The 25,178-nt window shown below is 35.7% G+C and overlaps 3 protein-coding genes across 6 annotated transcripts; 1 reads left to right on the top strand and 2 right to left on the bottom strand.

The window, feature by feature from the left end:
- Positions 1–976: 976 nt before the first annotated feature.
- Positions 977–15,227, bottom strand: LOC112052992 (metaxin-2). 4 transcript variants are annotated; one of them, XR_002887346.2, is made up of 7 exons: positions 15,052–15,226; positions 14,373–14,479; positions 13,297–13,527; positions 12,478–12,654; positions 11,590–11,651; positions 4,448–4,676; positions 977–3,554 (listed from the first exon to the last, which is right to left on the bottom strand). XR_002887346.2 is itself a non-coding variant. In XM_024092243.2 (6 exons), exons 1-6 carry the CDS (start codon positions 15,095–15,097, stop codon positions 4,523–4,525), a joined length of 777 nt encoding a protein of 258 aa, XP_023948011.1. In that variant the 5' UTR covers positions 15,098–15,226; the 3' UTR covers positions 977–4,522. The 4 variants fall into 4 exon arrangements, 3 of the variants coding, with proteins under 3 accessions (XP_023948011.1, XP_023948014.1, XP_052742788.1); XM_024092243.2 differs by having other exon boundaries at positions 977–4,676; XM_024092246.2 differs by lacking the exons at positions 977–3,554; positions 4,448–4,676 and adding an exon at positions 6,541–6,694 and having other exon boundaries at positions 15,052–15,227.
- Positions 15,228–16,595: 1,368 nt separating this feature from the next.
- LOC112052998 (RNA-binding protein 8A) lies at positions 16,596–20,755 on the top strand. Its single transcript, XM_024092253.2, has 5 exons — positions 16,596–16,810; positions 17,498–17,597; positions 18,593–18,710; positions 19,336–19,449; positions 20,483–20,755. Exons 1-5 carry the CDS (start codon positions 16,750–16,752, stop codon positions 20,585–20,587), a joined length of 498 nt encoding a protein of 165 aa, XP_023948021.1. The 5' UTR covers positions 16,596–16,749; the 3' UTR covers positions 20,588–20,755.
- A 1,691-nt stretch (positions 20,756–22,446) lies between these two features.
- On the bottom strand, positions 22,447–24,902 carry LOC112052997 (60S ribosomal protein L23). Its single transcript, XM_024092252.2, has 4 exons — positions 24,805–24,902; positions 24,530–24,613; positions 23,631–23,758; positions 22,447–22,665 (listed from the first exon to the last, which is right to left on the bottom strand). The coding sequence occupies exons 1-4, from the start codon at positions 24,815–24,817 to the stop codon at positions 22,468–22,470; spliced, it is 423 nt and encodes a 140-aa protein (XP_023948020.1). The 5' UTR covers positions 24,818–24,902; the 3' UTR covers positions 22,447–22,467.
- Between the last annotated feature and the right edge of the window lie 276 nt (positions 24,903–25,178).

The raw sequence follows: 25,178 nt of genomic DNA, 5'->3' as shown, positions 1-25,178 counted from the left end.
GTCCACCTTCAGCGTTCGCCAGATGATCATCCACCAGACCAGAAGAATCTAAACATCTTCCCATAAACCGCCATAAGGTTCTAGAAGCCCACCTATATCGTAGAACTACAACGCGCCATGTTTGTCTGAGTGTTAAAAATTCAAAATGGCGGCAATTTTTAACGCACACGAAATAAATATATATATAATGAATACCTATTAAATGTGCCCTCGTTGTCTGTGGTTATTAAGTTGTGTTGTGTGTCGTAAAAAAAATGGTAAAATGAGAATTATGTAAAAAAAGTGGTGTAACTTATTTATTTTTTTCTGTGGATAGGCTTGTGTTGCCACCTGTGGGGTGTATATGAAAATTGTTAGTGGTAAGGTTTACTTTTTAATTATTATCTATGGGTGGTATAGATGTACGAATGACTGGTTGGTACCTTGCGATGTTTTGTGATGCAAACCAAATAAATATAGACACTAAGTAGTTGTCGTTTTTGTTCACCTGATACCCTGATCATTTATGATAATCAAATCTACAAATTAGCTGTTGACTACAGTGTCACCTGATGGTAAGTGATGATTCAATCTAAGATGGAAGCGGGCTAACTTGTTTGAAGTAGGATGAAATCCACAATTAATCCTTTCGGTTTCTACACGACAGTACCGGAATGCTAAATCGTTTGGCGGTACGTGTTTGCCGGTAGAATGGTAACCATGGCCGAAGCCTCCCACCAGCCAGACCGGGACCAATTAAGAAAACCTCAATCGGGTTAGAACCCAGGACCTCCGTTTTGTAAATCCACTGCGCCACGCAGGCCGTGTTAATATCAAGTTGAAATTTAAACCAGATACTCAGGTCTACGGTCTCATATTCAGCAAAAAACCCATAAGTATTCGAGACACTTAAGGAATCAAGGCGTACCCGTTGATGTAGAAAGGAGAATACAACGCTCAGGAACCCAGGTATACCGTAGAAATAAAAGTAAATTGATTACTATTTTTTAATAATATGTATATTTTCATAACTAAATTCTAATAGAAAATAATCAAAATATGGATGTTCATAATTTAACAAAATGCTGACAAATACCAGTTTGTACCAAGGAAATGCGTAACAAGGCAACATTGGTAAAAACAATAGAACGATTTTAACAGTAAAGTCTATAGGTTATGTATAAAACAAAAGTCGTTCAAATTATTTAAGTACCAAGTAACGAATTAAATAACATACAATCACACTAAACTACTGTCATTACATAAATACGTCATCTCAAAAATCCTAGAACCCAAATATAAGTATTAAAAATGTACTTGTTTTTCGCCTCGTAATGAGGGTAGTGGTGAAAAGAACCGTCTTGTGTATGAATTTAAATTTATAAATAAACGTCCAAAAAAAACTACTTACTCCTGCTACATTCAATCTGTGCAATATCAAAATCAGGGCCACTTGCTAAGCTACAGTTCGTTTCATGTAGGATGGTGCGGGTGACAGTTCACTCTTCAGGATAATAGTACGTAGTATGAACGTCATACAGGCGACTGACACCGTACCCATGCTATCTGAAAACACTTTAGCAAGAAACGTAACTTTCATCTATGGGATATATAAAACCATAGATAATGCAGAAAAATCCATGGTTTTTTTTAAATTAACGAGGAATCCTGTTTGTAGAAGATCCGAATAAGAATCGACCTTCACCCATCTGTTTAATAGATGAAAAGTGATTTATAATTTCTTGGCCAAACTATTATTAACCAACATTAATGATAGTTTGGCCAGGAGTTTATGAAACAACCTATTAGCAGATGGGTGTGTTTAATGGATAAAAACTGTTTTAGTGTTAGTAGCTTGCCTCAAAAACTCCTGGCCAAACTATTATTAATGTTGGTTAACAATAGTTTAGCCAAGAAATTATACAACACTATTCATCCATTAAACAGATGGGTGAAGGTCGTTTCTAATACGGATCTTAGAAAATGTTTAGTAGGTAGCTGAACAAAATTGGCAAAATTAAAAGTCATGTATCCCTTGTTGATGATTCCGTTTAGAAAGGATGACACTATTTTTAAGAGTTCATTACTTGAAACTTTGAAAAACAAAAACGTTGAAATGGACAAATAGCTACTACTCACATGAAATTGCTGAAGCAATTCGATTCTCCGATCAAATTTTGAAACTATTCGGACACATTCAAACGCTATAATCTATCCCAGGGAAAAAACACACCTACCAGTTAGAGTACCTAATGACAAACATATCTTTAAAAATTGACAATAGGTACCCACACATTTTAAGCATGTTAAACTTATACTAAATAAAATATCGATAAACCTTACATAAAAGTACAACATGGAAAAAATCATATCTACCTATTTATTTCAATTATTCGTACCAAGACTAGTCTAGACACACTCACTACCTAGTTAGTGCACAGCAGTATACAAGTAGACATCCTCCACTCTTTCTAGTGCACAAACTTACTTTCGATGCTTGAATAAGACTTGCTTAATTAACATAATTATTATGTAATACTTACAACAACTTGCCACAAAGAGGACAATAGATTTAACATAAAACACCGTTTCTAATAACAAAGTACAAACTATTAATCAAAATAAAATAAGCTGTTTAAAATTAACGATAGCAAAAAAAATCTTAATACGTAAGCGTTGTCTAAGACAGCTTGAAGTCATAAAAAATATATATACGGTCGAATTGAGAAACCTCCTCCTTTTTTTGAAGTCGGTTAAAAACTCATTATAAATCAACAAATAATTTTATATCTTCTTATTATTATCTAGATATGTACTGAATGCTATTAAACAACTATGTCACTGCTATTTATATTATTTTGTGCTGTACAATCTTAAAACGTGATAACAATGATATCATTGTCTTTTGGCTTAGTGGCTAATCCTACAAAATTAGTTGTTAGTAGAAGATCAGTATTAGAAACGACCCTCACCCTCTGTTTAATGGATGAAGTCTTTCTATTCGTTTAATTGATAAAAAGTGATTTCATCCAATAAACATAATGGGTGAAGGTCCTTTCTAATACGGATCTTAGACTGAGTGATATGAAATAACAAATATTTCTTTCGGTAAACCTAAAATAAACCGCTTTTAACTTAGTTATACAATAAAAATGATTTCTGAACTGTATGTATTTAATTCGGAGCAGCAGTCTTTGAGAAAAAAAAACTACAAAAGAATCAAAACGCAGAAAAAGATGTTTCTACAGCAATAAGTTAATAACAATTATTTTTATTATTTAGATAATTAATTGTAATTGAAGTTATACTATATTTTACTAGAAAAATACGACTTGTCAGAATGATAATCTTTAACTCTATAGCGTTGGCCTGAAGACGACAATAAGAGGAACGTCAGGCGGCGTCATCGGCATATCTTATGCTATTTACACATACTCCGTTTATAATGATTCCTTGTTGTATAAACTTATTAAAGTTTGTCAAGATTTCTTTGGAGTATAGGTTGAATAGTAATGGAGACAAAATGCAGCTTTGTCGAACCCCTCTGATTGTTTGCCATTTTGATAGTTTTCCATCTATTAACAAATAAAGTAAGTAAGTATACTATTTAAAAAAACAGTGTTTGCACCTTTAACATTAAAAGCACTCGAGTTAATCTTACATAATAATCGTTTTACAAAAAAAAATGTTCAGATGCTTATCGCACTGGTGAAAAACCGCGACGGCGGCTAACCGCACGGTTAGCCGCATTTCAAACTTAGTGTGCAACCGCTTGTGATTCGCACTAACCGCTAAAAATGTAGACCAACCAACGACCCATCACAACAAAACAAAGAACAAAAATTTGTGACGAAATATTCTATATTTTATTAAAAATCATTCATCAATCACTTATGCACGTGCATACTAAAATGCACAATTTCATCAAAAACGCGCATTTCAAAAAAATATTAACGACTGTGATTATTTTTGCTGATGGGCAAGCGTCTATATCTTGATTATGCAACTGTCAATCAATCTGAAGTTTAACCAGCCTAAAACTGATATTATTATTTAATAAATAACACTAATTTTAACGCTGTAACGGTTTCTTCATCAAAACTTGGCCCAGCCATTAAAAATGGTCGGTCTCCTGTCAGACCGTTTTTTTTTAATTCTTTACAAGTTATCCTTTAACTACAATCTCACCTGGTGGTAAGTGATGATGCAATGTAAGATGGAAGCGGGTTAACGTGTTAGGAGTAGGATAAAAATCCACACTCCTTTCGGTTTCTACAAAACATCGTACCGGAACACTAAATCGCTTGGCGGGAAATTTTTGCAGGTAGGGTAGTAGCTAGTCACGGCCGAAGCCTCCTACCAGCCAAAGCTGCATATTAAATAAAGGATAAGCAGCTAGCCGCGCAGTTCGCCGCCCCTGCGGCTAACCGCTAGTGCGTTATAGCCATAAGTAGAAAAAATACGTCACTGTAGGGTTAGTCGGGTTTAGAAGAAAGATTCAAGGACTCTGAAACACAGTGGAGATGTCCTTGAACACCTCGCGCTATGGCCGCTTGAAGTACTGCTCGTCGATGCGTTTGGCCAACGCGACTAACGTGTCGTGTCGCCGCACCGTGTCCGCCAGCTTGCGACAAGGCAGTCGCGTCGTGATGATTGTGAACACGTGGCCGAATACCAGCGCGTCTAGTTCTGTCGGTCTGTGGATTTAAAAAAAATACAAAAATCGCTTGTACCTAGAGTTAATTTTATCATAGACACCTCCGACAAATTATTTAGGGAAATTGTATAGGGAACTGCTTCGCTAGACTTTACCCCTCTGTCAAAATCTCAGACGAATTATTATAGGGACCTGCCTCGCTATGATCGCTTGCGACCCTTTGACACCTATATTGCGACCACTATTGACGTTTCCTGTGTTACCATTTTTTATTAAACCAAAAATAGTGTTGTCACTACGTGAGCGAACATGACTCACTCATTATGTTCTGACCCAAATTATCAGCGGTTTATAATCTATGGCTTGATAATTAAAATAAAACCCATGAAAATCAAATGAAAATTCTGTGGTCACACGATTTATAATATAAATCTGATCTTACTCGTCGGCCCCGTGGTCAGCTTGTGTAGTCCGGATCACGACATCCTGGGTTCAAATCCTGTGTCAAATCATGGAATGACCATCTATCTATATTTTCTCTCTTCTAATATATTATCTATACTAATATTATAAAGCTGAAGAGTTTCCGATTTGAAAAATTCTTTCAGTGTTAGATAGCCCATTTATCGAGAAAAGGTTATAAACTATATTCCTCGTATTTGTACGGGAACGGGAACCACACCGGTGAAACCGCGCGGCGTCAGCTAGTCTTCAATAAAAATTCTCAGCCCGGAGTTGGATAATTACATTCGCGTGCCTCGGAGAGGACGTTATCCCATCGGTTCTGCACACTATCATTAACATCTTATAGTGGCCGTTAATTTAACATTATCACCCTAACCCATCTCCAAATAATCTAAGCTTAAAAACCCCTCTCCTATATGCAGTGGCGTGCACAAGGTGTTTGACTAAGGTAGGTATTATACGCTTATAAAAAAACTTCAAGACAAAAAAATTAAACCGTCCTCAAAATCACAAAACTAAAAGTCCAGAATGTTCGTTTTTGAATTTTGTATTTGAAGCGGCTAAGACATCTCCGTATTCCGTGCGCTCTGTCTGCCTATTATTCTTTAATCTGTGGTCTCATACACAAAAAAAAATGTACTTTTACGTATATACGTTTTAACACCAAATAATTGATTATACCATTAGCTATCGCAAATGGCTCCATTATATGAACCGATACTATGATTTTAAAACTATCTCTACTACTACTCTACAAAATACTGCGTAAAATAAAACTCAAAACGAATAAACCATCAATTTATTGTATCAAAGAAAATTCAATTATCGTTACAAAACCTGTCAGAACTTTGCATTAAAAAAGGTCCAAAGACCAAAGTACTTTGTAATTAAGGGCAACACCTACTAAATAACGAATTAGGTACATTTCCCCCCGATTTTTATATTGTTTAGCTTAGTACAGTATTTAATGTGTGGTTTAGTTACGAAACAGTTGCTAATTGTTAATAATTTTTTATAATTAATTATTCCAACATTAAATACTTAAAATAAATCACATTACGGTAAACCAAAGACTTAAAATAAAATAAAGAAATGGCGTTATCGTAAATTTTGAAGAAGTAGATAAAATTATAAAATCTCTATAGTTAAAAAAGTAAAGTGTTATCTGAGAACCAAAAGAAAACTTATCCATAAACAAAAATATAATTTTTATTATTACTGAACAAAAACTGACCAAATTTAATTTTTCCGATCACGGATGGCCATTGGCCATAGAAATTATAATAAAACCTAGGACATTTATCTAGGTGTACCGTTAAAAGTTTGTAGATGCTTAAAACATTGCAATGGTATTTTTTGTCTAATGAAATTTTTTTTTTAATAATAATAATAATAATAAAAATTTTATTTAGTTATATCTATTTCTTGCACATAGTCACATAATGAAATCGTTCTTGAGCGCTTGGAATACGCAATTTCAATCGACATCGTCTATCTGTATGTTGTACACAGCGTTGTGTCGACGCAAGCGCTTTATCAAGCTCTCGACGCTAATCTCTTCGTTACTTTGCATTTTGAACGTGCTAAACGAACCTGCAAATTTATTTGGGCTTCAAAATCAAACTATTAACCATTCGCTGCCCGCGAGTATTTTATCGAAAAGCCCGTCTGCGTTGAAGAAGCCGACAGTCTAGCCTAGCCTAGCTGAAAATCAGCGCTGTATGTTCTTTGTTTATGGGGAGCATACAGCAATATGCTGAGCTAGGACCTTTTTCTAGTTTATGCCACATATCGCAGGGTATTATTCTTAAATAATTGTGATGTGTGGCATAATGTAGTAATAAATATATTTTCTTTCTTTCTTTCTTTCAGTCAGGGAATGTGGTTTTAATCTACCGTTGTAAGCCATTTAAAAAAATCTTTATATTCCTCTATCGCGCGGAGCATGATACTGTGCTCGCCCATTGCCCTAAGTTTACTTTATATTTTTTTACATGTCACGTAACGGATACGATCGGCGACCGGTCGTCCATTTAGGAGTCAAGAGGTTAATAGAATATTCAAATTCAAATAATGTCTACAACAGGAACGCATTATTTTTAATGATTATTATGGCGTAGTAACTTTATAAATCGATGAAACCGGCTGCACGCACGAAAAAGCACGACATTGACATTGCGCATGAGAAGATCCGTTTATATCTACAGACACAGTGCGTCACAGACAAGTAGCGTGGCAGACATCCACAGACGTCGTCTATTCACACTGCCCAGCAGGTAGCTAGGACACTTAAAGTCCTTTTCATGAAAGAAGTCCCCCAGACGCATGTCTTAATAGCGCTCATTGTTAATTGGTATTGGCGGTCTTATTGTCATTTGTGTAAGGCGCTGTCAATTATTTTTGTTCAGATTTCATGAAAAGGACTCTACAGACATGAACCGCACAGACAAAATATTCTTTCCGCGAATACTGGCCGGGCAACCATTTATTTAGTAGATACTTATAACAACCTAGTAAATTATTTAAATAAATAAAAAACCGATTGGGTCGGATCGGATAAACATACTGTGACCGTGAAGTTACAACTTACAAGTAATCAGGTAGTATATGCCTATTGGTGAATAAATAACTCCGTTTAGTGTGTTAGAATGTCAAAATCGACAATCTTTTGACTTACAATGGCATGCCTATCACTTGTCTATTTCCTTCTCTGTCTACGACGTACTCACACTGCTTGTGTGGTGTGCCGTGTGAATGAATCGAAAAACATATTGAGATTTTGATGCCATTAAAAATAATAAAAAAGAGCATTTCAGCACTTATGAGAAAAGTTAATAAAAATTCTATGTAGATTCTAAATAACATACCAATAGTACCTATATTTGATTTTCTTCGACGCCACAACGGTGGAGAAAAACATAAAAAAAATAAAAACAAAAACATTAAAAAAAATTCAAAAAACCTGAGGATAAGCCAAGTGACGATTTGGACTTTGACCGTCCAAGAGTAGAATTATCATCGCCTTTAGATACTATAGTATTTTCCATAATATCGTTATGATCTCTTTCCTCATTATGGTCTCTAAAATTTATTTAATGAATATTAATGATTTTCTTCAAATTGACTTATATATATTGTAGTTAAGTATAGTTTTATTTAGGTATACCTAGTTGACGGTAACAATAATGAATAGTACCGTTGGGCTTTTCGTGTTTTTCAGACAACAGACATTAATACCCTTTACTTTACAATACAAATACTCCAACGGACGGGATTCGAACCCATGTCCATGTGTCATTGAGTCTGGTAACTTAAAAGTAAAGCTATTGAGGTTTTTTATTAGATTGGCATTTGTTTGTAGGACATTAGGACATTATCCATAATATTTACTGAAAAAAATAGCAATCTTCATGAGACGACAGCTGCAAAAATTATCCTAAAATAGACAAAGTACCTTTTACCGTAAGTATCCAGTAAATATAATCTATACTAAGATTAAGAAGTAATGTTTGTAGTATTGTAGGGGTATCTCTGAACCTACTCAACCGATTTTGTTGATATTTCTTTTACCACTAGAAAGCCACGTTATTTGTAAATGTCATAAGATATACATTTTATCCCCGTATTCTCACAGAAAAGGGTAATAGCTTGGCAAGTTAGAAGGATTGCGCGGGTATGAAGTCGTACGCGCGGGGCATTGCTACCCCCTCCCCGGCCCCCGCGGACCATCGGGAGTGTTACGAACAAATTTGCCAAGCTATATAAGCCGCAGGACGTCGGTTAGTTAGTTATATTTAGAGAAATAATTAGCTTTCTGTTACCTAGTATCAACGAATATTTCCTTCTCGCATTCCGTATCTGTAAGCACAGACTCCAAATTATCGGTATCTGTCGCATCACTATCCAAATCACCATCGATCATATTATCGATCAAACCATCGATAACCTGTATCTCCTGCTCACCGATATCCAAGCCAGTGATGTCTGTATTCTCATCGATTGTGTCCAAATAATCGCTTATTTTCTTCTCGAAATGATCGTTCGGATACGAGATGACTTCGAAAGCGTTTTTGTCCAATCTCTCGATTATCTCGTTCACTTTATCGATTATCTCGTATATGATGTCGATTATGAAGTTGTAGTCTTCGGTGATGACGTACTGCTGTGGCGTTTCGTATCGACACGTGATTTTGCCCTCATTGGACGCCATAATTATTATTTGCTTGGAGGCGAACGGTTTGAAACCTGCTTTTATGTAATTCTTTATTAGATTTATCAAAGAATTTATTTACTGATATCATAAGTGGATCACTAGTATAGATATTAATATTAAATAAGTAGTGATACGAATTTTCAACGTCTATAAGTATGATCTTATCATCTCTTTTACTTTGTCCTACTTAAGAGAAGTCGGATAATATGTCAATCTTCTCCATTCGTCTCTATTACTAGTCAACTCATCATCCACTCTCTTTACACCCAATTCCTCTTTCATACACTCCAGCCATCTCTTGTTTGGCCTTTCTCTTATCTTATATCCTTCTACTTTTTTCAACTTCTTCTGGTAACATGACTTTCATCCCTCCGTGCATTTTTTTGTTCAAGCATACTGATTATAAATTTGATCTCTTGATTATAAATTTGGAAAAAAGCAACAGACAGACTACAGACTGACTTTAGCATTATTAATAGTTGAACCGGCAAAAATTATTTGTAGGAGTTTATGGTAGAAGGATCAAAGGGAATTTAGGGTTGTACTCGCATGTTTTTTAAAGCCAAATCGACTAAAAAATGTCAAAAAAATAAAGAAATTTGGGTTGAACCACCCTAATCACTTGGTATATGAAAAATAGATAACAAACCTATTCCGACCTACCGAATATACACATAAAACTTCATCAAAATTGGTCAAACAGTTTTGGGAGAATCAACAATGGGGGGCAATCAACAATGTGACATTATAATTTTAATTGTATATATGGATATTAACCAAAGACATCTTTATTGAACGTCATATTGTCGCGACTAATGCTGCGCACACACAGCTTCGAGCGTCTTTGTCGCGCGCCGCGCTCCGGCGACACGCGGCGACAACACAGCTGACAGCCCTGCGTCACTAGGTACTCTTCCTGCGGCTATAGTGAAGTGCTACCATGAGATTTTATACAATACTACAGGTTCAGAGGTGCACAAGGTTTTCAAGTAAGGTAGCCACTATCTAAATATATAAAAGCTAAATATTGAAAATCGCTTAACGCACAAACTTATTATTTAGGAGGTAGGTACTTTACAGTTAGTAAATGTCCGCTAAGAACAGATTTTGCGACAGGGCCGTATTAAGGAGGTCTAACGGATGACTAGACTAAGTTACGACCGTTCGCTAGTACGCTATAAAGTCATGGCTTTCCGTCGCCTATATGACTTCGGATCACGAGATCCTGGGTCGAGCTATGTAAAAATGAACTTTCCTTTCTAAAAAAAAAACTAGCTCAAAAAACTGAACCGAAGATGTCTTTATTGAACGACATATTGTCGCGACTAATGGTCCACACACAGCTCCGACCGTCTTTGTCGCGCTGACAGCCCTGCATCACTAGGTACTCTTCCTATACGGCTATGGAGTGAGGCGCAACCATGAGTTTTTATACAATGCTACAGATTTAGTGGTGTGCACAAGGTTTTTAACTAAAGTACCCACTATCTAAATAATTTAATAACGTCACGAAATATGAAAAACCGCTTGACGCACAAGTTGAAATTTAGTTGAAAGTTAGTTTAAAGTTAGTAAATGTTCACTAAGGACAGATTTAGCGACGATTTATGATATGGTACTAATACTTATTTTTTTAAACACAACTTGGCCACAATTGATACTTATCATATTATTTTTAATTTATATTTGCTATACTACATAACTGATACTAGTCATAAAATTTCTAATTGATACTTGCTACTAATTGATACTTGTCATAACATACAGTAAGCTGCATTTGCGTCAAATTAGAGATCCGTAACAAGTGTCGCAGTAAAGCGCTGGTGATCGGTTTAATCATCAGAACCGCTTTTGGTCCCGTGGCAGAGAGCAGCGCTCGCATGTGGCCATAGATAAGCGCATCCAGTGGTGTCGGTCTATGGAATGAGGTAATCTAAACTAATATTATGAAGAGGAAAGATTTGATTATTTGTTTGTTTGCATTGGATAGGCTCAACTACAGGAAAAGGTATATTTAAAAAAAAAACGAAACGTTTCGGTTTTTTCTACGAAAACGATTACAACTATGAAACAGCAATTCTATAGATAGTTTTTATAATCGCATTAGATCGTAGATCATATACTTTAATAGAAAAGTTACGTCTAGCGAGGCAGGTCCTTATGTAATAAGTCTTGTCTATTCCCCATTGGATATAATAACTGCTTTATGTTCTGTGGGGTCCCGCAACAAATTTTGATACAGGGCAGGGCAAGAATAAAAAGAAACACAACTTACGTGCCAAAGAAGTAATCCCTGTCTCCAAGCCTTTGACTCAGTGAGTTGCAGCACTGTTCCACCTGGAAACATCATAATAAAGTCATTTTTTTTATTTACCGCACAACACGTTACCGCATAACACTTAATTCCGGGCTAAGAATTTTAAACTAAAAATTTTCTCGGAGGAAAGAGAACTCAGGTCCATTTTGAATGCATTGCATTGCACTGACATATGATCCAGTTAGGAAGGTCCGATTTCGAGAAAGATGTGAATTGCCGAATCCAACTCGGCTGGGCCGCATTCGGGAAACTTGGCGATATCTTTTCGTCTGAAATTCCTTAGTGCCTAAAGACAAACTTCGAACAGTGCGTGTTGCCAATTCTGAGACTTGGTCGCTAACTATGGGCTTTATAAGAAGACTCAGAGTCACACTGCGAGCGATGGAACAAGCAATGCTCGGAGTATTTCTGCGTAATCGAATCAGAAATGAGGAGATCCGCAGAAGAACGAAAGTCACCGACATAGCTCAATGAGTCGCGAAGTTGAAGTGGCGGGGCACATACTTCGAAGAGCCGATGGCCGTTGGGGTCCCAAGGTGCTGGAATGGTGTGTTAGTCGACCACCAGGTGGACTGACGATGAAGCAAGTCGCAGGGATTTACTGTATGCAGTTGGCTCCGTATCGTAATGTTTGAATGTCCCTACAAAAGGCCTATGTCCTGCAGTGGACGTCCATCGGCGGATATGATTGTGATGATTATGATGATGAATGGCACTGAAAAAATACTTACATCAGTCAGAACTTGGTCAAGAGTCTTGTTGTTTTATTGTGAATCACCACCACCATTTCGGCACACCAGAAAGATGTAGTACATATCTTAACTTTGACAATGAAGGAATACTCACATCAGCAAGAACTTGGTCCAAAGTCTTGTCGTGCCAGTGCAACGCCTTGAGCCGCTTGATGACGCTGGCGCGCTTGGACCTCGTCTGCAGCCAGCCCAGCGGCCAGGGGTACACCGAGGAGTTGCGGACGCGCGTCACCGCGTTGAAAGTGTCCTGGTCTACCCATGATATGTACAGCTGGAACATCATAAATAATTTATTTCAAGTAGGCTTACTTTACTTTGTTTGTTCGATTTTCTCACAGGATTATCAAAAGTTTCGGTAAGGTTCCCTTTGGGTTGACTTGACTAGGACTGTACTAGACAACCACTTTCCCCCTGAAAGTGCAAATCTATACTAATATTATAAAGCCGAAGAGTTTGTTTGTTTGATTGAACGCGCTAATCTCAGAAACTACTGGTTTGATTTGAAAAATTTGTTCAGCGTTAGATAGCCCATTTATCGAGGAATGCTAGAGGCTGGATATTATCCCCGTACTCCTACGGGAACGGGAACTATGTGGGTAAAACCGCGCGGCGTCATCTAGTTATTTGATAAAAAAAAAATTAAATTTAGCAAATAAATACCTAAGCATTACGAACATAGTATAATGAACATATTAATTAATAAACATAGAATGTATTTTAGTTACTTTAGTTAGTTCAATTTTCTCGCAGGACTCAATCTAAAGTTTTGGTAAGGTTCCCTTTGCCTTGCTAAAACATGACATGATTTGACTAGGGCTGAGTGACCACAAAGGACGACGGACTAGACAACCACTTTCCCCATGATAGGGCAATTTATTTGATAAAAAAATTATTAAGTTTAACAAATAAATACCTCAGCATTGACCAAGACATTAGTAATAAGGCTCATGTACGCCCTCATCTCAGCTCTCTCCTCAGTAGATAATCTTGCACATAACGACACATTCTTGTTAGCTGCAAACTGCACTATAGGTTCCAGTTCTGAGACTACAAAAGCACCGCACTTGATGAACGGGACTCGGCCTGACGGTGACATGAACTCTGCATTCCAACGCATCTCCACTTCAAAGGGCAGGTTACACATCTGATGGTAAAAATATATACATAATCATAAAAGGAATCATCAAAATTGGTCCATAAATGACGAAGTTATGTACGGTTGAATTGAGAAACCTCCTCTTTTTTTGAAGTCAGATAAAAAGTATATGTTGGTGCAGATATAACTCAAGTCAGAGCCTATCTATAGAGAGGCTAAACTGAAGATAATATTCAAAATATCTATGAATTCCTTAGAATATTATAATTAACTTCTCATTACGTTCTCAATTGTCTATATGCAATTCAACGATAATGTTCTGAGGTCTTCTGTCTACATACCATGACTTCATGGTATCTGCACTGGCATATATCTTAAATTGATTCATTATAAATTTTATTTTTTTAATTTTAGTTGGAGTAAGTATGTGTAAGAGGACATGTGTGCAAAGGGAGTGGATTATGAGTAATAGAGACAAATGGAGAAGATTGACATAAATTGCTGACTCCACTTAATTGGCATTAGGAAAAGGAGATAATGATGACTTTAGAGAATAGACAGTCACATTATTAGTGACTGAATGGCCCTATAAGCTGAGGTATGAGTCTCAGTGGAGATACCCTTAGAGAGTCGTTCTGCCCATCTACTCTGCTTCTGCCTTCAGGCCCCATTAGGCGATGCTTCTGTGCTTGCCCAAACCACCCAGGATTAATTCCATTAAGGAGCCTACGGCACTTACACAATCAGATAAAAAAAAAATTATTAGTGAGTGTGTATGCTGTATTTAAGCCATGGTTTCCACAGGAACAGAAACTAAAAACTGGGTCAAACTGCAGTATTACATCTGCTAGTAGTTGATAATAATTAGTGGAGATATATGTTCAATGACTAACCTTTAGGAATGCCTGTACAGCCAAGCAGCTAGCATTATCCGGGAGCAGGATTTGCTCCACCTCATATGGTTGAAACAACTTGACGTTCTCTGGCCATGGCTCTTGGGCTATAAATATGTTAAAATGATTTTGTTATTAGCATAACTATAATATTTAATTGTGAATATTAACTAATATGGAATACTATAAAAAACTGTTATGGTGTTATTCACGATTAAAACACTTAAAAAATCACTGGTGTACTGAAGTACATTGTACTTACACTGTATAATCAAAAACAAACACATGCAATATCTAATTATTAAACTTGAAAAGACATTTTCAAGTTTTCCTAAAAATTAAAGGTCCTATAACAAGCATACATTTTATATTTTTAACAGTAAATAAAACAGTAATGTTGGTTGTTAGAGACAATATAAACACATAAACTTTTAAATTTAAACACGCCAAAACCAAAACTTTTTTGAGGTACCAAATATAAAATCATCTTGCTTCATTGTGAATATAATAATAAGACCAAACTGATGTAACTGGGGCCAATCACTTCTCAGATTTAGGGCACCCGGTATCTATAATTAAATAATCGTGTCAACCATTTAAATATAACTAAAAACAAAAATTATGTAATGAGCGACTTCGTGTAAATAAGGATGTGTTAGAAATGTTAAAATTTACTAACCGTTAAGGGATGTGATTATAGTGTCTTTAAGGGATACCTCTGGCATGATTTAACTTTGTAAGAAACTTGAAACTTTTAAGAATTATTAATGTTTTCCATGAATTATAAAATCAAGGAAACAAAAATTTGAAAACACGATTTTTCACTAACAATGACAGATGTCAAGCAAAACAGTTGACACTGACAGAAAACTATTTCACTTTGACATTTATATAAAAGTTCAGGAACTGAGGATCAGAGAGCCTGCAATAACCAGACATCCCCATTTTAGGAAGGTTATATTTGAGTCAACCCGTGTGCTTACATAGGTAAGTACTTACCTATGTTAGGATAACTGACTACTGAGCCCGATATGGAGTTTGGATCGTGGTTGCTTTGGACTGCAGGTATCTTTAGGAATTTTAACCCTCTGAATGAAAAATATGGCTGTAACCTGTACACAGTGTACAAAAACGAATTTCTGCGGGGCTATTTTACCAATGCAATTCGTCGTGGTACAACTTCATTGCAGACAAGAATTTTTGCGTGATTTGTACTTACAGTGCACCAAGTATTATACCTTATTTCGTATATTACAAAACAAAATATTAAAAAAGAAAAAGGATACTACAGCCGATTACTTACACATTTGAATTAGCTTTGTTATGTTTTCGCCGACACAAGCTACATTATTTTTTAACAAATTAATTCCAAAAGCAAACTCTTCGTCGTCAAAAAAATCGAATGGCTTTTCTAATGGCTCTATTATTTGTTTGGCGTCTGTCGTTAAATTTGTTGTAGAATTTATTAATTCATTATACTTGTGGAATATCGCGTCACCAGCTCTATTGGGTGGAGGAGGTGATGAAGATCGTGGACTTGAACGTTGGGACTTGAATGTCCATTCGGAGGAAGAAGATTTAATATTTGAATCATGTTTGTCATCTTTATTCCTTAAACCATATACACTCATATTAAATTTTGTATTCTGAAATATTAAAAATTTTATTGATACATCTGAACCAATTTGAACAATTTTGACAAAAGTTTTTGACTGATTATTGACAAAATATGCCTACTTCTATGTCAATGATTTCTGTCGTACCTTCTATTCTGTGCAATAGACAGAAGTAGATAATCTATAATACTAATACTAGTGGACGTCCGCGATTTCATCCGCGTGAAACTCTATCCTTACCCTACCTATAATTATTATCTATTCTACCAAGGCGCGGACCAAGGCGTGTTTCGAACCCTCGAAACTTTAAGTTTTCGACTTTACTTACCACCATTAAATTATGACATAACTTGACGTGTCAAAAGTGTTTGTAAACTAAGCCTAATTGAAATAAATAAATTAATGGGTGGGATATTTTTTTTATCCTCATTACATTTCGCATTCTGACGATAGTCAATGAACCTACCTATTAACGGGAATTTTGAGTAGAAGTATTATTCTTTGTCATTGACAATTTTTCTATATTGTCAAAACTCTTTGTCGTCTGTCGATGTCAAAACCATAGATAATACACTTAAACGTCAAGCAAGCGTCATCGTCGCTATAAAATTGACGTCTGTCATTGCTACTCTTCCCAAGTTGGTGAAATTAATAAAAGACAAATATTATCTTTTTAGAAGAAGTCTAATTCGATTTCAGCATTTATCGTCATTATTTCGCATTATTTTTGAAATAAGTTTTGTTTTAATTGCGGTTTAATAATGGCGGATGTGCTAGATATTGAAAATTCTGAAGAATTTGAGGTCGACGAAGTCGGAGAACGTAAGTTTAGATGCTTTAATAAATACATTTTCTTTTCTCCGAATAATAATAATAATAATTACATTAGTTGCCGTTTAAATATTGAGATTATTTTAGTTTATGAAACACGATTATTGCTGCTTATCCGTAATTTTCAATACCTATCCGAAAAGGAGGTTATGTTTTGTTGTCACGAAAATACCGTTTCGCTTTCAGATTACTAACAATCTATTCAGCAAACCGTTAATCAGGTTTATTGCGTGTTTATATGTATATTTCATGATTTCATGATTTTTTTTACTAGTTGCAGTATGATAAAGTACTGTGGTTATACACGATACAATAATGAGACAAAAAAGATAAGTCAGTCGGCGGGCTATGGAGTGGCTAACAACCCCATATACAAGAAGAAGAATCTTATCCTAGTGTTAGTTAAAAACCTTATGCACTGTCCATATGGTATGTCCAACTCTAGAAACTCTAAGGTGTCATCATCATCATGTCAGCCGATGGACATGCACTGTAGGACTTAAGCATTTTGTAAGGACTTTCAAACATCATAATCCTGAGCCTCCTGCATCCACTGCAACTTGCTTGATGTTGTCAGTCCTCTTGGCTGGGGGTTGACCAACACTGCATTTTCTAGTGTGGGGTCGCCATTCCAGCACTTTGTATAGGTGGAATAACCTTTTCCTTATTGTGTTGTAGAGGGCATTGCTCGGCTTAAAGAGAAGGCGCGCAAACGCAAAGGGCGTGGTTTTGGCAGTGAAACAGGTGTCGGTGGCTCAGAGAGAGGCAACAGAGGCAGGTAAGACATAATCGTAAATCTGTTGTTTTTCTGGATTATTCAATACAAGCAGATGCTCTGCAGTTTCACCAGCATAGTTCCTGTTACCATTGTAATACAGGGATAATATATAGTCCATGTTCATCAGGGTAAATGTAGGATTCTGATGGTGAAAGAATTTTTCTCATTGGTCTAGCACTTTTAGAACCCATAACACCTGTGTTATGGGTTCTAAGGCAATTCGAGCCGAGGCCCCATTAAATTTTACCAGTCTTGCTGTAGTTATGCCATTGACCAAGGGATTAACATGCCCTCCAAGGACACCACAATCAACTTAACTCTATTCAGTGAATTAAGTAACTGAAAATTCTTAGAAGAAAATAAAGCTCAATATATAAAGTATATAATATAATCGAGGATTATATGATCTGAAACCACATTGCTAAACACTAAACAACGAGGTGTTTGACTAACAAACTTAAATTAAACCTTAAATTTTATAAACCAGTCAGGCATATTCTGTCATTATATCATGAGAGTTTTTACCATGTTTTATGATAAACTTCAATATGAATATTTTCAATAGCAAATATTTAATGAACTCAAGATAGTTTAGATTCTAAAAACTAATACTACTACTAATACTTTTGACGGCCTCCGTGGCGCAGTGGTATGCGCGGTGGATTTACAAAACGGAGGTCCTGTGTTCGATCCCCGGCTGGGCAGATTGAGATTTACTTAATTTGTCCAGGTCTGGCTGGTGGGAGGCTTCGGCCGTGGCTAGTTACCACCTTACTGGCAAAGACGTACCGCCAAGCGATTTAGCGTTCCGGTATGATGCCGTGTAAAAACCGAATGGGGGTGTGGATTTTCATCCTCCTCCTAACAAGTTAGCCCGCTTCCATCTTAGACTGCATCATCACTTACCATCAGGTGAGATTGTAGTCAAGGGCTAACTTGTAAAGAATAAAAAAATAAAAAAATAATACTACTAGATGTGCTTGTTTATATAACAGATATGACAGCCTAGCACCTGAAGGCGATGGCAGCACACCAGGTCCGCAGAGGTCTGTGGAAGGCTGGATCCTGTTTGTGAGCAATGTGCATGAAGAGGCGCAAGAGGAGGATATACAGGTATAGTATGCCGCCTATGAGTTCGCATATATGTCTCTGTGCTTCAATGTTAGTATGATATATCCAAAATATTTTTAGTGTCAAAATTAATGTGTTTTTCAAGTATTAAAAAAATCTTTAAAGTTAATTTACTTGAAAAAAACGTTACTTTTCAGTTTATTTTGTAGAAAATGATGTTCTTAGAATTCACAAAACAGTTTTGTTATTCAGAAATTGATTAAAGATATTAAAAATTTATATTGTCACAGAAATAAAATAGAAATAGCCTTTATTCTCTGACTTTGATTACATATATTATACTTAATACTATTTCTTATTTTCTATTTCACCATCGCAGTCAGGTTGTCCTTTGACATAGGCCTCCTCCAGACTGCCACTCAGCTTGGTCTCTGGCTTTGCTATGCCATCCCTTTGGCAGGTTGTCTTCCCAACTTTTGTGTGGTTGTCCTTGCCTTCTTTTTCCGTCTCTGGGGTACCATTGAATGATCTGTTTATTGTCACATAAACACATTATATTATGTTGTCACAACAATAGCTCCTCATAATGAAAAAATATCACATATATATTGAGAAATTGTTTAAAAATGTAACTGAAAAAAATACATACATATTATTGGTTTTTCAGAGCCAATTCTCAGAGTTTGGTGAAATAAAAAACATCCATTTGAACCTGGACCGGCGTACAGGGTTCCTCAAGGGTTACGCCTTGGTGGAGTATGAGACTCACAAGCAAGCTGAGGTGAGTTTGACCAATAATAATCTTCCTACTAATATTATAAACGCGAAAGTTTGTATGGATGTTTGTTACTCTATAATGCCGCTACTACTGAAGCGATTTAGCTGAAATTTGGAATGAAAATAGATTTCACTTTTTTATTATTAACACATGGGCTACATTCATCCCAGAAAAATCCATGGATCCCACAGGATTTGTGAAAAACTAAATTTTATGCAAACATAGTCGCAGGATTCCACTAGTTTCAACATAAAAATGAAACCGACTTCAAAGACATATTTCATTTAATTTTGATTGTAACACAAAATTACTAAACCGATTTTCATAATGGGACCAATCTGAAAGTATATTCTTTCAAACAAAAAAAGAATTTTCTAAATTGGTTATTATATGACAAAATTATGAGGTAAAAAACAAAAAATGAAAACATACGCATCAAATTGAGAACCTCCTCTTTTTGAAGTCAGTTAATAAAATTATATATAAAAATTTTAGGGTTCAATATCCAAAAAGTAAAACAGGAAATTATTCCTAAGTCTCTTCGTCTGTCACAAAACTATCACATGAACCTTGATAGTTTCCACTTATTAAGATGTATTTCTGCTGCTGATATAAAAACTCCCGACGGCCTCCTTGGATCAGTGGTATTGGCGGTGGTTTTACAAAACGGAGGTCCTGGGTTTGATCGCCCGCGCCGGCTAGACCGATTGAGATTTTCTTAATTGGTCCAGGTCTGGCTGGTGGGAGGTTTCGACCGAGGCTAATTACTACCCTACCGACAAAATGTACCGCCAAGCGATTTAGCGTTCCGGTACGAAGTCGTGTAGAAACCGAAAGTGGTGTGGATTTTTATCCTCCTTCTAACAAGCTAGCCCGCTTCCATCTTAGACTGCATCATCACTTACCACCAGTTGAGATTGTAGTCAAGGGCTTACATGTATAGAAAAAAAAAAACTGTTGATAATTTCACAGCTAAAAAACTAACTTACTAAAAAAACAGAATAAAATAAATATTTATTTTAATTTTGTTTCGCAGAGCGCCAAGATAGCCCTAAACGGTGCGGACGTGCTTGGTCAGGCGATCTCTGTGGACTGGTGCTTCGTCAAAGGCCCCACCAAGACTCACAGGAAACGTCGATAACCTTTATGTAGTCTTTATGTAAAGCACTTTTAAACTTGAGCCTCAATAATCCCATCACTAGACATTGGATTATATGCACTATCAAAGGGTGTGATATCGTGCGCGCGGGGTAGAGGAAAGGACTGCACAGGTATGATATCGAGCGCGTGGGCCATCGCTACCCCGCTCCCGGCCCGCGTGGACCATCGGGTGTCACATCAGTGTTTGAACTTATTTGCCAAGCTATAGGATTTCTCATACATTATATTCAGGTGCAATTGAAATATTTTTTAATAGATCCAGTAGTATATTTGGTACAAACAAAGAAAATTTTCAATTTATTTTATATTGGTGTAGATTCTATACTAATAATATAAAGCAAAAGAATTTGTTTATATGTGATAATCTCTGAAATAACCCGTCAGATAGTAAAAAATATTTTTGTTTAAATATAACTAATACTAGCAAACGCGGCGCGGTTTCACCCTTGTGGTTCCTGTACCCGTAAGAATACGGAAATAACTATAGCGCACGGGGATAAGTGTAGCTTCCCATCAGTGAAAGAATTTTTCAATCAAATCTTTCCTATTTATAATATTACTAAGTATAGATTATTTAGAATCTTTGCTCACAATAATTAAAAGTGCTCTACATATTTTAAGTTAAGGTTAATGTTTATTTTTATGTAATATAAGTCATACAAATAAAATAATTTGTTTTATTCACTTATGACTTCCTGTTCCAGTAAACCTATCTATATTAGTCAAGTGTGAGTCTATTTTGCAATAAAAAAAAATTGTAAACCGTTGACCCTCATGTACGCCACAATACTCGTGAAGAGAAATAGTCGACCAATAACGGCAAAGCTATTCCAGTCCCATCTCTTGTCCGAACATAATGAAATAGGATATTTGGTTGCTGATATTGGTCGACATTTCTTTTCTCGTCTAATATCCGGCCGCTGAGAGGTTGCGGTTTTGGGGTACAAGGTTGTTGAACTGCACTGTTTCAAGGTTATGCCAACTGTTTGTCTTTGTAGTGATATGACAAAAACCATTCGATCATAATCGGTCAGAAATACAATATCTCAGCAGCTGGATATTACTTGTCCTGGTAATATACACATGTTAGGCCTTCAGGCCATCTCTACTTCCTGCTATTTTTGAGTGCAAAACAAAAAATGTCACATATCGACGTTTTGAGTTCTTTGGGATACATGCCCTGCCATCCATACAATGACACTGTTTAACCGTTTGTTGGTGCACAACAGTTATTATATATTATTATAGTGACCGTTATTGTAAGTAGTACTTGTAAATGCATTCCTCAAACATGGTTTCATTTATTACTGGCATTTAAATATTTTTTGCATTGCATGCATATATGTGTATAAAAAATCTGTAGGTCAATTCTGTACATGAAATATATTTCCAAAATAACCATCAGAGGTGATTAGAGATTGATACTGATGCCAAAAATGTAATCAGTAAATTTTTCGTCTGTCAGTCTGTATTTTTTTCGTTATAGAAACAAAAACTACTGGACGGATTTTAACGAAACTTGGTACAATTATTCTTCATACTCCTGGGCAGGTTATAGTATACTTTTCATCGCGCTACGACCAATAGGAGCAAAGCAGTGAAGGCAAACGTTGGGAAAACGGGAAGTTACTTAATTTTTACAGCAATACTACTGTAAGGGTTGGATTAAAGAGTTCTAAGAGTAGACGCAGTCGCGGGTGTCCACTAGTAGATAAATAAAAAAATAAATTTTGACCACAATAAAAAAACTGCTATTTTTCAATATTGAAGTATTTCAGGGTTATACAGAAACAAAGCTCATAGATGCAACCAAAGGAGTTTTCAAATAAAACACACATATTTTCCTTAGCCGTATATTAATTAAGCTATAGAGCTTGCGTTGGATGCGATACGAGGCCAGAGATCCGCACACTCCTTTGCCACGGGTCCAGTGATGGCTGATCCTTTCATTTCACCCTTGTTGTTTACTATCACGCCCGCATTGTCCTCAAAGTATATAAACACCCCGTCCCGCCTCCTGAATGGTTTCCGCTGCCTGATCACCACTGCTGGCATTACCTGGAATATAGACACAAATTGGAACAATGGAAAATTCATACAATCACTTCCTCACATAGTCATCATTATGCAATATCAACACTACTTTACAATTCTTCCATTAGATATTCAGTGAATTAAAAAAAAAGATTTGAATATTTGAGTTTAATTTCTAATGTCACATATTTTTTCTTTCTATAAATGAATAATAATAATAAATATAAATCTTTATCAAAACTATATAGGTATCACAATTAGTTTGAAGCCCTGCCTCCTGTACCAGTTATTACTGTGTTATAGGAGGCAGTGTCTTCCCATTTTCAATGCTACAATTGGTTGATAAACAATTTACAATTTAGGTTAAAAAAAAAAGCAATTTACCAAAAGAAAGAAAAAAAACATGCAAACCTAAAGTAACTTAGTACATGATATGTAAAATATTACAAAATAGTGAATGCCTGCAGTTATATGTTGCTCAGTAACTTTCTCTATTGTCTAGTGACAGTCCCATCAAAATCATTCCAGCCATCCAATCTTTGGAATGGAATAATAGACAGAGAATTTTGCAAAAAGTCTGATTGTGTTTTATGTAAACTATTAACTTGATATGTGTTTATGTAAATTATTAACTTGACACAAGTTAATAATTTACATGCTAAAACATGTGATTGTAATTGTTTTAAATTACACAGATATCAATTTTATTTATATGTATTATTCAAATAACTCAAAGGAAGTGATTGTAATCAAGCTTCCAAGATTAGAGAATATATGGGGCAAGTTAAAAAGCTTGTACTGTGTATTAAATTAATTAATAAGAAATTGCTCAGTCAGCCAAGGCATATCAACACACTGTTACATGTAACAGCTCAGACAATATTTAGCGAAACCATGGCATATCATCATAGCAAGTTTATTTTGTAGATTCCTTCATATAAAGGTCTAACCACTTGTCTGGCCAACATGACAACATGAGAAATAATTACCTTTTTCCTAAGTTCTGGTTTGCCTTTCTTTACTGTGGCGACTATCATGTCTCCTGAACCAGCCGCTGGCAGCCTGTTGAGGCGACCTTTGATACCTTGTACGGCTATTACATACAAGTTCTTTGCACCTTGAAAATAAAAAGAATAAACAATGTGGTTAATAACAATGAAAGATATGATTAATTCAGCACATACGCAATTGTTGGAATGTGTAGGTATAGTAAAATCCAAGAAAAATTATGATGAAATGTGATGTGTGCAATGCATTATGCATAAGAAAATGCACTCAGGACTAACTTAAACTTGTTATGTTTCATGTGCTAGAAATTCTGTAATCGTCTTTCACTGAGGACTTGGTATAGGACTAAACACTCCACTGTTTTGCACATGTAGCTCATAGGACTAGACCTCACAGACTAAACACTCCACTGTTTAGCACATATAGCTCATAACTGTGAGAATACAGGACTAAATATAGCCCATGTTACTCAATGAATAAATAACTTTTAATTAGTAAAGGAATTTTCAAAATTGGTCCAGTAAATCTTGAGGTTACCCCTTGGCTAGAGTGAGTAGTCCATGTTATGGGACCCTCTAAAATTTAGTCTAAATGCAAGTTAAACTCTTAGTCCACTTCCTTGGAACTTAGCATCAGATAATAGTCGCTACAAACTTTTTAAGTGCAAACAATGACACAGTAGTTCAAAACCAAACAATAGCTGTATGTTGAGTGAGGTTATGTTTTTATTAAACGAACTGGAAGTCTTCAGACACAGCCAAGGAAAATATCATCATAAATCACAACAACTTTTTAGTTGCGAATAAAATATCATCATTAGAAATCCAGTTCAAACAGTTAAGAAAATATAGGTTAGAAATAAATAAAAACATTGTTTTACCTGTGTTGTCTGCGCAGTTTATTACGGCTCCCACTGGGAGACCCAGCGAGATGCGGAACTTCGCTCCCGCGGAACCACCACGTCCTTGAAAATATTAAAAGTGCACTTTTTATTCATCTTTCACGAATCAAAACACATGACGAACATTTGAGTGTAGGATGGAAATAAACATGCATTCACATAGAAAACTTTATAGAATTATATTTACACATTGTTGGAATATACTTTAACTTAATTTTATTATGATTTAAACGGATTTAATATATTTCACGAACCTCTCTTAGACATTTTCTTGTGTCAATTTTTGAGGAGGAAATTAAAAGAACCACAGACTCATAAAATTAAAGAACTAAAACGTACCATGTCTTCTTTAGCTCTATGGGCATGAAATACTGACAGTGACAGCTGACAGATACCACAGATGTTTTACGCATGTAGACAGGAAAGTAATATAATAGGGCTGTTGATATTTTTAAAATATCGGATTCTCGATACGTGGATATTTTTAAATACATCAATATCGGAGTTTTATATAACGAAAACAATATTGATATTTCTTTAGATTTTTGTATTTTTTAGATTTTTCGGCAAAATTTACAATTCAGTTTATTTATTAAACAAACTGAAGTATTAAATTCTAAAAAACTTT

This window comes from Bicyclus anynana, chromosome 18 (genome assembly GCF_947172395.1).
Source record: "Bicyclus anynana chromosome 18, ilBicAnyn1.1, whole genome shotgun sequence".
NCBI classification, from domain to species: Eukaryota; Metazoa; Arthropoda; class Insecta; order Lepidoptera; family Nymphalidae; genus Bicyclus; species Bicyclus anynana.
Note: the sequence above shows the minus strand (reverse complement) of the source record. Positions and strands in the feature narration are given on the sequence as shown.

Excerpts from the sequence above, each read along its gene's own strand:
- LOC112052997 (XM_024092252.2), bottom strand. Across the intron at positions 23,759-24,529 it reads AAACTGCGCAGACAACACAG|GTGCAAAGAACTTGTATGTA; the intron begins GTAAAACAATGT and ends TTTATTTTCAAG. Across the intron at positions 22,666-23,630 it reads AACCAGAACTTAGGAAAAAG|GTAATGCCAGCAGTGGTGAT; the intron begins GTAATTATTTCT and ends TCTATATTCCAG.
- LOC112052992 (XM_024092243.2), bottom strand. The coding sequence starts at position 15,097 with ATGCCAGAGGTATCCCTTAAAGACACTATAATCACATCCCTTAACG. Across the intron at positions 11,652-12,477 it reads TGGACCAAGTTCTTGCTGAT|GTGGAACAGTGCTGCAACTC; the intron begins GTGAGTATTCCT and ends TGATGTTTCCAG. Across the intron at positions 4,677-11,589 it reads AGGGATTACTTCTTTGGCAC|ACCGACAGAACTAGACGCGC; the intron begins GTAAGTTGTGTT and ends TTAAATCCACAG.
- LOC112052998 (XM_024092253.2), top strand. The coding sequence starts at position 16,750 with ATGGCGGATGTGCTAGATATTGAAAATTCTGAAGAATTTGAGGTCGAC. Across the intron at positions 16,811-17,497 it reads GGTCGACGAAGTCGGAGAAC|AGGGCATTGCTCGGCTTAAA; the intron begins GTAAGTTTAGAT and ends ATTGTGTTGTAG. Across the intron at positions 18,711-19,335 it reads CGCAAGAGGAGGATATACAG|AGCCAATTCTCAGAGTTTGG; the intron begins GTATAGTATGCC and ends TTGGTTTTTCAG.